The sequence below is a fragment of the Ovis canadensis genome, chromosome 12, assembly GCF_042477335.2.
Source record: "Ovis canadensis isolate MfBH-ARS-UI-01 breed Bighorn chromosome 12, ARS-UI_OviCan_v2, whole genome shotgun sequence".
In the NCBI taxonomy this organism is placed as follows: Eukaryota; Metazoa; Chordata; class Mammalia; order Artiodactyla; family Bovidae; genus Ovis; species Ovis canadensis.
This window is the reverse complement of record NC_091256.1, coordinates 66246382-66259683: the sequence shown is the minus strand read 5'-3', so window position 1 is coordinate 66259683 and position 13302 is coordinate 66246382. Positions and strand designations below refer to the sequence as shown.

Here is a 13302-nt window from a genome sequence, read left to right as displayed (position 1 = left end):
GTACAATTTCACATCTTTTTAAAAACTCATTTCAATAAGTAAAACCTAAAATAAAATTCTAAACTACCCTTCAAGTACTTTAAGCACCACAGTTTTCAAAGCAAACTGCATAAAATTTTCTGCCTCTCAGCTGGATATTTTCTTAGTGAACAGTAGCTAGCCAATAGGCTCTGAAGTTAGAGCTAAAAGACTGTAAGGCATCTCCAGGTCTCCTTACATTTCCCAGATCAGTAACAGCCGGATGGCCCAGAGCGCTGACATATCCCTCCTGATGCCTCCTATTTCTACAATCATGTTTCAGTGGAGCCATCATGAACCTTAAACAGTCAAGAATCACTGCTTTATACAGAAAACAACATGAGCAAGCCAAGATTGCCACCATAACTCCACCCCAACCTTGAGTGACCTGTGGGATCAACTTCCACACCACTAAGGCTGAGCATCTTCTTAAATAAGCTGGGAATTCTTAGCATACAACTGCCAAGATGAGAAATGAAATACCCTGACTACCACAAACTGAAGAAGTAACCAAAGAGCAGTAGATCGTACTCAGGGTATTGGGTCTACAAATAAATCCTGAGGGGAGTACAAGAGATTAACACTGCAAGGCTTCATGAAACTTCTCTACTACAAGAGACTCTAGATTAGAACAGCTGCCAGAAGACTTCAGATTTTAAAATATTTTTAAGATGGAACACCACAGGCCTATCTGCTCAGCCTCAATCTACTATTGACTGTGAATAGTACTTAGCATCTGGAAAGAGGAGAGGAAGTAAGGGGAAGAGGTGTTACATGCAGGGAAACTTTATTTTTAACTAGATATACTTGTGTATTTATTAAACATTTTACCAAGAGAAAACGCTCATATGGTACCAACGTGATTTTTAAAATTCAATTAAGACTGAAAATATAAATATTCTTAAAAATCATACACAAGTTAGTGTGAATAAGTTTAACAGAAGTTTTCTAGAGGGAATGTGGTAAAGAGCAGTGACTGATAACAATTATATGAAATGATGGGATAATAAATACTATGTTCTAACATAGGTCAAGCCCTACTCCAAGCCCTTTTTATATTATATATATCAACTTCTTTAATCATCACACATTATAACCCTTCTTTTACCAAGAAGGAACCTGAGGCACAAGAGCTTATTTTAACTTTCACAAGCCATAGTGATTAAATGATGGAAGCAGGATTTTAACAGTCTGATTCTAAGGGACTTCACTAAGACACAATGTCTCTCACATTAACTGTAAGAGGAAGACAAGAAAAAAGAAAGGCATGAAAATAATAACATAACAGGAAAATTAACAACTTCATTTAAAAAATGGGGTAAAATAGATTATCTCAAAGAACTTAACAGATAGCAAATAAATATATAAAAAGATGCTCCACATCTAAGTCATCAGGGAAATGCAAACTGAAACGATAAAATACCTCTATACACTTATTAGAAGGACTGAAATCCAGAATACTGACAACACCAACAGCCAACAAGAACATGACATAACAAAAATTCAGTTATTTCCGGCAGGAATGCAAAATGATATGGTCATTCCAGAAGACAATTTGGTGGTTTCTCACAAAACTAGCCATATGATCCAGTGATCACACTCCTTGTTATTTACTCAAAGGAATCAAAAAGTTATGTCCACACAAAACCTGCACATGTATATTTGCAACAGCTTTATTTATATTTACAGAAATGTAGAAGTACCCAAAATTCCTACAATAGGTGAATTCATAAATAATTCAGACAATGGACTATTAGTAAGTGCTAAAAAGAGACAGCATATTAAAAACCAGAGACATCACTCTTCTGACAAAGGTCCATCTAGTCAAAGGTATGGTTTTTCCAGTAGACATGTATGGATGTGAACTGAACCATAAAGAAGGTTGAGCACCGAAGAATTAATGCTTTGGAACTGTGGTATTGGAGAAGACTCTTGAGAGTCCCTTGGACTGCAAGGAGATTCAACCAGTCCATCCTGAAGGAAATCAGTCCTGAATACTCATTGGAAGGACTGATGCTAAAGCTGAAACTCCCAATACTTTGGCCACCTGATGTGATGAATGGACTCATTGGAAAAAACCCTGATGGGGAAAGACTGAAGGCAGGAGGAGGAGGAGACACAGAGGATGAGATGACTAGATGACATCACCGACTCAAGGGACATGAGTTTGAGTAAACTCCGGGAGTTGGCAATGGGCAGGGAGGCCTGGCGTAATGCAGTCCATGGGGTCACAAAGAGTCAGACACGACTGAGCAACTGAACTGAACTGACTGATACATTGGAAGAATTGATGCTGAAGCTAAAACTCCAATACTTTGGCCTGACACTAAGACTTGACTCATTGGAAAAGACCTCGATGCTGGGAAAGATTGAGGGCAAGAGAAGCGGGCAACAGCGGATGAGATGGCTGGATGGCATCATCGACTCAAATGGACATAAGTTTGAGCAAACTTGGGGAGACGGTGAAGGACAGGGAAACCTGGTATGCTGCAGTCCATTCGGACACGACTGAGTAACTGAACAACAACAATCAAGACATGGAAACACATGGAAGTACTTCAAATTCATAATACTAAGTGAAAGAAGCCAATGTGCAAAGACTACTTACTGTTAAGATTCCAACTATGCAACATTCTAGAAAATACAAAATTACTGGTGGCAGAAGAAAAATAAGTGGTGGTCAGCTGGGATGGAGGATGAAAAAGCAGAACACGGAGGATTTTTAGGGCAGTAAAACTATTCTGTATGATACTATAGTGGTGGATACATGTTGTTATACATCCACACTCACAAATTGTACAAAACTAAAAGTGGATTCTGATGTACATTACGGACTTTAGGGATGATTATGTATCAACCTAAGTTCATCAGTGGTAATAAATGTACCACTTTGATGTCTGATGCTGACAGTGAAGTAGGCTCTGCATGGAGGACAGGGCAGGAGGGGTCTATGAAACTGTACTTTCTGCTCAAATTTGCTATGAACCTAAAACTTCTCTGAAAAATCACCTATTCAAATATTTTAAAGAAATAGAAATAATAGTATCATAAGGTTAAAAGAAAAAAAATAAAGCAGGGCTGTCTGTGTAACTTGAGTCGTGTTGCCACTTTTTTCCCAAGCTTTACTTACATTTCAAATGAATAGACAATCATGGCCCTTTCTGGCGAAGCATCTTTAGGAGTTCAAAATTTCTGAGAATGCCAGGTTGTGAGTAAGGATGTTAGCTGCTCCAGGATCAGCATGTTCAAATTCACCAACTGAGTACTTCTTTTTTTTTTTTTTTTTTTTTTTGAGGTGCTAAATACTCTTTATTTGATGCTATACATAAACCACACTAAAATGCCTTTCATTAAGTAAAAGGCTAAATTTTAGATAGAGAATTTTAATTAAATTGGCATAGTTTATAAAACCAAACAGATAAAGTGGACTTTGTCAGTGTATTTTCAATCCTTGCCTTAACAGGCTAATGAACACAACTTGAAACACGTGTGAATCCTCCTCTGTTCTGTGAGACAGTGAAGGGACCTTTTCAGTATTTAAATATATTAATATAACCAGTTATAGAAATCTAAATATAAAACAAATCTCTTATAGGTTTTGAGAAGGAATGCACCATCTCCCTAAAAAGTTTCATATTCCTTATTCAAGTTCAATCATCTCTTTAGAATGGGAAAAGTGATAGTACTTGTTGAACCGGAATTACTATCAAAATTAAAAAAGCTGACCATATTTGTTTAGCCACAGACCAATCTTATTTAAATCAGGACTGTCCAACAGAATTATTCCATCAGCCATTCATAATCTGAATTCTAGTGTATGAGATCAATTTAAATATGGTACACATAAAAAGTCATGAGACACTTCTGTTTCATAATAAATAAGGCAGTGGCCAACTATTACTCATTGGTAGCTTTTTTGAGATAAGCTATCAAGTCCTCCCTCTCTCCCTTCTTCTTAATGCCAGCAAAGATCATCTTGGTTCCAGGGATGTACTTCTTGGGATTCTCCAAGTACTCCATCAGCGTCTCCTCTCCCCAGGTGATACCTTTGTTTTTGTTGGCATCTGTGTAAGAGAATCCAGGAGCCTGACCTGTCTTTCGTCCAAACAGACCATGGAGGTTTGGCCCAGTCTTGTGCTTCCCTCCCTTTTCCACAGTATGGCACTGGGCACACTTCTGAACAAAAATCTTCTTGCCTTTCTCAACATCACCCATTTTTAAATCGTTCTTTTTCTGTGCGCGACCGAGAAGTTCCCGCTCACAAGCCGAACGTCCCGCTTTCTAAGCCCTGAGTACTTCTAATAAAGTTTGCCACACATCTTTGGCATTCTTACTGTGCTACCAAATTTTAATTCTTATGACACTGAGTTTTCTCCCTCACTTGACACCGTGGACAGCTCCTATGTAATCCTTTCTAAGAATTTCCATTCGAAGAGATTCTTTTTTAACACTTTTCCCTTTGGCATTTTACAGGCTGTAAGACTAAGGAAAGAAAAAAGAGAGAGACAGACAGAACAAAGGATATATACCATCTACCACTTAAGGCAAGTTCCAACAGTACTTCTACTTACATTCCAAGGTCCTGAACTTAGTTATATGACCATTCCAGCTTTCAAAAAGAGCTGCAAGATGTAGTCATTATTATCAACTAACATGAGCCCAGCTTAAGAAGATATTACTTCAAAAAAAAAAAAAAAGATATTACTTCAGAAGAAAGGACAGACAGCTGTTGAGGAAAAATTAGCAGGCTCTGCCACATTCATCCATATACCCTCACCCCAACAGCTGACATATTCAATATATATTTTGAAATAAAAGTTTCTAATAAATTAAACTAAAAAAAAAAACACACATTTACCTATTCTCCTGTACAAGTTTAAATTCCTCAGTTTCAATATTCCTTCAGAAGGTAGTACCATCCTCGTTATATAAACTTATTTTTTAATATTTAAGAGGCAATTTAGGGTGCTCCATAAACAAATAGGCCTTGGAATCCAGCTGTCTGAGTTTAAATCCCAACTCTGCAATTTACTGATAGTGTGACCTCAGATGAATAGCATAATTTCTCTGTGCCTCAGGTTTCTCATATGCAAAATGATGATAATAATAATAATACCAACTTTCTTAGGTTATTTGCATGTATGAATACATGTATTAAACTTAGATCAGTAATTGACACATAGAAAGCACACAATAAACGGCAAGCCACTATTACTCCCCAGCATTACGAGCCAACTAATTGTACCACGGTCTTTCCATTATCCTCCAGAGTTCATCAGATCCCAGTACATGAAGATCATTTTTACTTTTGATCTACCTTTTGAAATCAAGGCAATTGTTTCAAACTTTTGATCCTGAGACATTTAATTTTCCAAAACTTTGTTTATACTATTTGGCCCCAACAATAATGCCTTTCTATTTCCTCCTGTTTATCTAATGCCTACAACTCTCATTTCAAATCTCACCTCCTCCACAAAATCTTCACTGTTTATCTAATTCTGGTTAAACAGTATGCAGAGGAGATCTTCAAACACCTGCATTCTCAGCTCCTCACTCCTTGCCCCAGGATGAGTGGTGGCTAAAAGTAAAGGAAAATGGCCAGACTCTCTTCAAATGTTTCAACCCAAACAACATACTACCATGAAGTGAATGCAGTAGCAGATACGAGAATCTGTCATCTACTAAGGCAGACATTAAAGGAATTCGCAAAATGCAAAACCATGCTTTCTCACTAAACTGTTTTTAGAAAGTTACTTTCCAATAAAATGTATGTCATTTATGTCAACATGCAATGGATTTCTTACCATTACTGTTAATGAACAAATAAGCATTCTAAATTATCAATTTTGCTTCCTAATAGAATAAATATCCCCATATACACATTCAACATCTTACCTCTGGTCATGCTATTCCCTTTACCTAAAGCCCCCTTCTCTCTCAGCTGGCTATACCTAGACACTACCATGCCTCCAAAACTCAGCTCAAATCATACCTCTTTCATCATCTCCTACCCCTCCTAATGCAAACAATTTCTTCCTACTTGAACTGTCAATGCACTTTATCTGAACCTCTTTCAAGATTAAAACCTCTACGTGATTTATCTTCCTCGAGGGCAGGTTACTATTCATCTTGTTTCTCCAGCTCACAGTGGGCATAAAATGAATGCTTTTGCAATGAATACTTCTAAAACTTAACAACCGGTGGCAAATTGTATTTCAAAGAACAAGAAAAAAGGAAATAAAGACAAATATAAAATGACTTTTACAAACCAAGAATGGGCGGGCAAACATAACTACAGATTTAAAGAGGATCTAAGATGACACTGGGTCCAACTTCTGACCTAAACTATCCCCTCAAAGTGTTTCTCCCAGTAAGATTTCTTAGTTATTAAGAAGAAAAAGAAATTATAGCTACCAGAGCAGAAATGGAATTTATTAAAATATATCTTCAGAAAAGCAAGGAACTGGACTTGTAAAAGGCCACACAGCCAAGGCTATGCCTGAAAGCAAGACTCAACCTTTCCAGTGACGACACCGCTGCTGCTGGCACAGATGTGAGAGCTCGTACCGCCCACATTACCGACAGTCTAGACACTGGGTGGATGCCACACTTAGAATCAGTGCCCCTGCTGCTTCTTAAACTAAACAAGATAGTGGCTACTACTACCAACCCTCACTGGAATGGATTTTTTCCCAGGGTCATCTTTATATTACAAGCTTCTAGTCCAAAACTGGAGATAGGTATTTGACTGATAGAACCCAGGTATGTATCCACGCCCTAAATGAAAAGAGGCCTGGGAGTAAAGCACCTAACGTTTTCCGCTTCTCTAGTAAAAAGACGGCTCTGCCTCATAAATTGAGGAAATTTGCCAAATACAGGCAAGGGGTTCAAATCCTGGAAAGCGAAAAATGAGAAATATTCACTATTCGTAACAACTCTTATTGATGGCATTCAAGCAACCACACTACCCTAAATTGCAACGATCAAAACCATGTAATACTTACAGTGCTGTACCACAGATAACTTCTTAGTGATAAGGAAAATAATAAACTTTATAACAGAACAATTCTACTCTGTTACCACTTTACCCAGTGATCAATCTCAGCATCATTAAGAGTAGGACAATGAGACATGTGCCTCCAGACACAACCATTTGACCCATACAGCACAAACTATAAATACCGGTGCCCAAAATGTTTTAGTTTAAATAAACCTTCAGATCTAGCTTTCAGCTTATAGGAAACAGGAAACAATGGAATAAGTCAGACAAATTCAAAACATGGAATATCTTACAGGACAGCTGGCTAGATGTCTGTATTGTCAAGAGAAGAAAAGGGGTAAAGTGGGGAGATGTATGTAGGTTAAAGTGTACGTAAGAAATTTACAACTAAATGCAACTGCATAGTCCTTGATTAAATCCTGCTTTGAACAAGCCACCAGTATAAACGACATTGTTTAGGACTGAACTGTGCCCCCACTCCCACCACAAAAATATTCTACATATCTTGAAGCCCTAACCCCCAGTATCTCAGAATGTGACTATTTTTGGAGTTAGGGCCTTTAAAAAGGTAAGTTAAAAGGAGGCCATTAGGGCGGGTCCTAATCCAATCTGACTGGTGTGCCCTTGTAAAAAGGAAACTCAGACACACAGAAACACCAGGGATGCACTCAGAGAGGAAAGACCACATGAGGACACAGAGAGGCAGCCACCTGCAAGCCAAGGGGAGATTCTCAGGAGAAATACACTGATTTTGGATTTACAGTCTCCAAACTGTGAGAAAATAAATCCTGTCCTTTAAGCCACCTGGTATGTGATATTTGGTTATGGCAGCTCTAGAAAACTAACACAAACATTTTGGGTATAACTGGCAAAATTTTAATTCAGGCTGGGTTTCTGAGGATATTAAGAAATTGTTAATTTAGTTAGGTATGATAATGTGATAATGTGAATATAGTTATATAAGAAAATGTTCTTACTTTTGAGAGATACATTCAAGTAATTAGGGATAAAAATAAACCAATTTCTGTAATTTGCAGTGCTACACCCCAAAAAAGAGATTAAGCCAAAATGAGAAACATAATTTAGATTACTATGTGGGTATTAAGTAAACTGTTTTCTTTCTCATAAATTTCAAATTTTCCATAATGAAAAGTTAAAAGAAAACATACCTATATGACACTGATTGTGAAAGCTGGACCGTAAGGAAGGCAGAACGCCAAAGAATTGATGCCTTCAAATTGCCGTGCTGGAGAAGACTCCTGAAAGTCCCTTGAACAGCAAGGAAATCAAACCAGTCAATCTTAAAGGAGATCAACCCCAAATATTCACTGGAAAGACTGATGCTGAAGTGCCAGTATTTTGGTCATCTGATGTGAACAGACGACTCACTGGAAAAGTCCCTGATGCTGGGAAAGATCTAGGGCAGGAGAAGATGTCAGAGGATAAGATGGCTGTCTACAGCCAACAGTGCAATGAACAGGAACTTGGGCAAACTCTGGGAGATGGTGAGGGACAGGGAGGCCTGGAGAGCCGCAAGCCATGGGGTCACAAAGAGTCGGACATGACTGGGTGAGTGAACAACGTGATACTGACTGAAAGAGGACAAACTGATCATACAATAGAACAGAGATTCTGGAAATAAATGCCCACAACTAAAGACTCAAATGAGGAACAAAAGTAATAGGAAAAACTGTTTTCACAAATATTTAACAAGTGTATACTATGTGCCAAGTACTGTGCATACAGAGGTAAACAAAAGAGACATGGTCCTGCCCTTAAGGGGCTTATAATCTAACAGAGGAAAGACTTGTAAAAACAAAGTAAATACAATAAGTACAAATGGAAGAAAAACAAATAAAAATGTAAGATTTTCGTAACAATCACTTTTTTTTTTAAAGGGAGCTCCTCAGGGTTCTATTCTGGGTCTCTTCAACTCTACCCACTTAATCTCAATTAGTACATTTCAAACCCAGACATCTTTCTCACATTTTATACCATTTGTCAAGCTGCCTACAGACATCTTGGAGAAGGAAATGGCAACCCACTCCACTGTTCTTGCCTGGAGAATCCCAGGTACGGGGGAGCCTGGTGGGCTGCCATCTATGGGGTCGCACAGAGTAGGACACGACTGAAGCAACTTAGCAGCAGCAGCAGCAGCAGCAGCAGCAGCAGCTACAGACATCTACAATGTCAAACTCCAAAACACTACTCCTCCTTTAATCCCTCTTGGTAAACCTGCCCAAGAATTATGACTCCTTCTCTTTCACTCCTAAATCAAACATATCACAAAGTCCCAATGATTTTGTCTCATAAAAATTTCTTAAATCTGTCCACTCCTTTCAAGCTTCACTACTCCCATCCTAGTTGAGTTACCTGGATTACTGTAACAATTTCCTAAACTGTCTTCCATACTCTAGCCTACTTCTCTCCAAATCAACTCTACACACCCAGGCCAAAATAATCTCTCTAGAACAAAATCTAATGTGTGTCTCAGATGGTGAAGAATCCACCCACAATGCAGGAGACCTGGGCTCAATCCCTGGGTTGGGAAGATCCCCTGGGGAGAGCACAGCAACCCACTCCAGTATTCTGGCCTGGAGAATCCCCATGGGCGTGGCAGGCTCCAGTCCATGGGGTCGAAAGAGTCAGACATGACTGAGCAACTAAGCACAGCACAGCATTCTTAGAATAAAGCCCACATCTTAAATGATCTGTAAGACCCACCATCACCTGGCCCCTGCTCACCTTTACAGCCTCATGTGTTACCATGTGCTCTCCCCGTTCCTTCAAATACACTGCTGTCCACTTCCTTCTTTCACTCTTCAGATCTGCTATGTTCTTCCCTGCTTCTGGACCTTCATATCTGCTCTCAATCTCCAGGACTCCCACATCATCTTCCCTGGCTAACTCCTACTCCTTCTGATGGTAGAATCTCTCCTCTGGCTAAGGTGCCCCTCCTCTGAGCTACCCCTGCAGCTCAAATGGCCTATCATTATACTTATCACAGAGCACAGTAATTGCCAAACTCCTCCCTAAACTATAAATTCTATGATGGCAGGGTATCTCTGTTATTAGCACCTAGTATATCAAAGCCCTTGATTGGATACATTAACTGTATCAATAATAATTACTAAATTGATCTTCATTTTCATATGATTTATCTTCAATTGGACCCCAAAATTGCATCTTTTTCAATCCAAAAAGTCCTGACATGTTATTTATTCTGTGGGAGGATTACTTAGGATTTAGAAAACTGTCAGAACTTCTTATAAGTGCACTTTATTTTCACTTCAAATATGAAACTTAAAAAAAGTTCCAGTTTTCAAAGCAGAGTAGTTACAATCCTATTTCAACTTCCCCCCTTATTCTCATTTCCTTGACCTCTCAAACATTATATCAATAAGTCTCTGATAGGGAAAGCACCTTCCCAGATATATGTAGAAAGATGTTTCACTGCAGAAATGCCTTTTTTTTTTCTTCACCACAGCTACTGGCTTGTGGGACCTCGGTTCCTCAACCAGGGATCAAACCCAGGCCGGTGGCAGTGAAAATATGGAGTCCTAACCACTGGATCATCAGGGAAATCCAGAAATCCTATTATTTCTAAAACTAAAAAAATGTTAACTCAACAAATCATCCTTCTATCTAAGGTAAAAAAGCAGTATCCAGTATCATGTTTTTGTTAAGTAGCAAGAGTTTTTAATTACTCTTGCCAAACACTGAAGCATATTTCCTTCAAGCATCAGTCAAAAAAGTTCTGAAAAAAAATTAGACCATAAGAGTAATTTTCCTAGCTAAATAATTCTAGTTTTTAACTAAATTAAAAACAATTGTTGGAATTATTTGGGAGGCAGAGTGTCCCAACATTTCTTAACAACATTCAACTATAACCTAAATGTGTTACACTTAGGGTTGTCAGATAAAACATAAGGCACTCATTTTAATGTTGAATCTCAGAAAAATAATTTTATTTATTTGGAATATACATCCCAAATAGTGTATGTATTTTTATTTGTTAAATCTGGCAACCCTAGTTATACTAACAAATTTATCATTGCTAGCAAAATCTAATTTTATTTATGCTTTTTTCATTATAAAAGTTACACAAATTTAGGAAAAAAAAAATTTTTTTTAAAGTCGGCATTTCAGTGCATTCCTGATATTTTTCTTATAATTTTAAATGGTTACATTCACTCTTCCTTAAAATGATAGTCTTTCTAATTATTTTTATGCTACACAATGGTTCTTGCAATAAGTGTACCATATCTTAAAGTCTCCTATTGTTGAAAATTTGAGTTGCTTCCAATAAGCCACTACTATAATGTTGCTCTGAATAGTTTCCTACAAACACCTGTTTCTTATCTTGGCCTTCTTTCTTCTGTAGTTATTTCTTTAGGATATTCTCAGAAGGAAAGCTACTGATGAGATTTATAAAACAATTATGAATAGTCTAAAAATTCTAGATACATCCTACCAAATTGCAATCCAGTAGCACTATCTGAATACGCCTGCTTTACTAATATCTAACCAGCATTACATGTAACTGTTTTTTAAAAAATCTGAAATAAGTATAAAGTAGTATTCCATTTTGTTTTAGTCAGCATTTCTTTGATTACTGAGAAGATCACACATTCTTCTAACAGTTGCTTACAGGCTGTATATCCTCTAATATCAACTGTCTGCTCATTTCCTTTACCCATTTCAAACATGTTTTTGTTCAATATAATATTCCCAAATGAAGACTAAAACAGCCCACTGTCTAAAATTCTAGTCACGTGCACCAAAGGAAAAACTAGTTTATATCTACAATTCCAACTGCCTTCCAGAAATTACTACAAAAGTTACTTTTACTGTAAACTTTCATTTTATTTATATGTATATTATCTCAAAGTTCATTTCATAGAAATCATAACTCTCATAATCGAAATTAATTAAAAAGAGATGACTACAATTTCCTAATATTTAGAGTAAATACCAGAAAGATCAGTTCAACTTAATACTTAGGTATGCCACAGAACCTAATATGATCATCAAAACAGAAATCAAGTTGCAGGTCTAATCTCTTTAATAATCTAGATACACCAAAAAACTGAGTCTGCAATCAGAGTTAATTCGCCAGTGCTGTCAGTAATCTTACAAATATAAATATGCACTACTGGTTTCAAGAGAAGAGAAAGAAAATAATTAAGTAGCTAAGCCCAACTTCATCAACACCATTCGAGCAGGACTCAAAGCTCACCACAAGCTAACAGCAGAGATTTTAGAAATAATCTAATTCAATCTCTTTTCTCTCCTATCCCCCACCCATTTTGCAACGGAAGAAACCAAGGCATAATGAAGTAAAATGAACTTTCAAGACAGTCATAAAGCTACTTAGGGGAAAGAATGTCTGCTTCATTCTATAGTAACAAAACTTTATTGAGCGAATTATTTGAAGCTCTAGAGATAACAGAAGTGATAAAAACCAGTTAAGTCCTTGCTCTCAAAGAGCATATAAGCTACTGGAGAATGGAAGAAAGGAAGGAGGGAGTGAAGAAAGGGACGGAGGGAGAAAGGAAAGAAGAAAGTTTCTATGACAGGAATAAGTATTCTGCATGAAAATACATAGGGCAACGTGGCAGAGCAAGCCGAGAGCATCAAGAAGCACTTCAGATTAGGTGGTTTGGGAAAGACTCAGAAAACAATTTTTTTAAGCAGAGATCTGAATGACAGGAAGTCAGCAACAGGAAAATCAAAGGAGAGAGCAATCTGATTAGATTCTTTTATATCCAAATGTTAGTCAAGGTACAGCTGGAGGTGACAGGGAGGGTGGCAATGCTTCTTTTGATCAAAATGTGCACCATTCTGCAGTAAAGACACTACATTTATACTAGATTTAATAATACTAGACTTAATAATAAATACTAGATTTAATAATAAATACAGCACTAACTTGATCTGTTGCAAATGACACAAACTAAGATAAAATACTACTATAGGAAAACATCTAAATCATGATGATTTAACTTAATCTGCTTTGAAAGACAGAGAATAATTAACCAACTTTTCAATTATCACATTTGAAGGTGACAAGTAATGTTTTAAATTCTTAGATATTAGTGAAGGAATCAGTACAAGATAACGCTAATAAAGATTCACAAATAAGATGGAAAATTAACATTAGTCAGAAACTTCAGTTTCCTACTTTTCTAATCCATGGTTTGACACTTGCATAACAACAGCCTAAGACTTTTTTTCCCAGCAAAACTACTTATCTTAAATGACCCTAGGGATATTGGGCTCAG

The 13302-nt window shown here is 37.3% G+C and overlaps 2 protein-coding genes across 7 annotated transcripts in view; both read right to left on the bottom strand.

Annotated features, from left to right (window-relative positions):
* The window catches only part of RABGAP1L (RAB GTPase activating protein 1 like), a 726983-nt gene that overhangs the window by 697026 nt on the left and 16655 nt on the right, over positions 1-13302 (bottom strand). For 2 of the 6 annotated variants that reach the window (XM_069546102.1, XM_069546104.1), the window contains exon 1: positions 8188-8289. The exons of the other annotated variants lie outside the window; for them this stretch is intronic. The gene's annotated coding sequence lies outside the window, so the exon portion shown is untranslated. Of the gene's footprint in view, positions 1-8187; positions 8290-13302 lie in introns of those variants that run through there. 6 annotated transcript variants of the gene reach the window in all.
* LOC138416619 (cytochrome c) lies at positions 3438-4301 on the bottom strand. The gene has a single exon (XM_069546120.1). The coding sequence runs from the start codon at positions 4231-4233 to the stop codon at positions 3916-3918; it is 318 nt and encodes a 105-aa protein (XP_069402221.1). The 5' UTR covers positions 4234-4301; the 3' UTR covers positions 3438-3915.

Bases quoted from the DNA above. Each gene is read 5' to 3' on its own strand.
- LOC138416619 (XM_069546120.1), bottom strand. From the start codon at position 4,233: ATGGGTGATGTTGAGAAAGGCAAGAAGATTTTTGTTCAGAAGTGTGCC.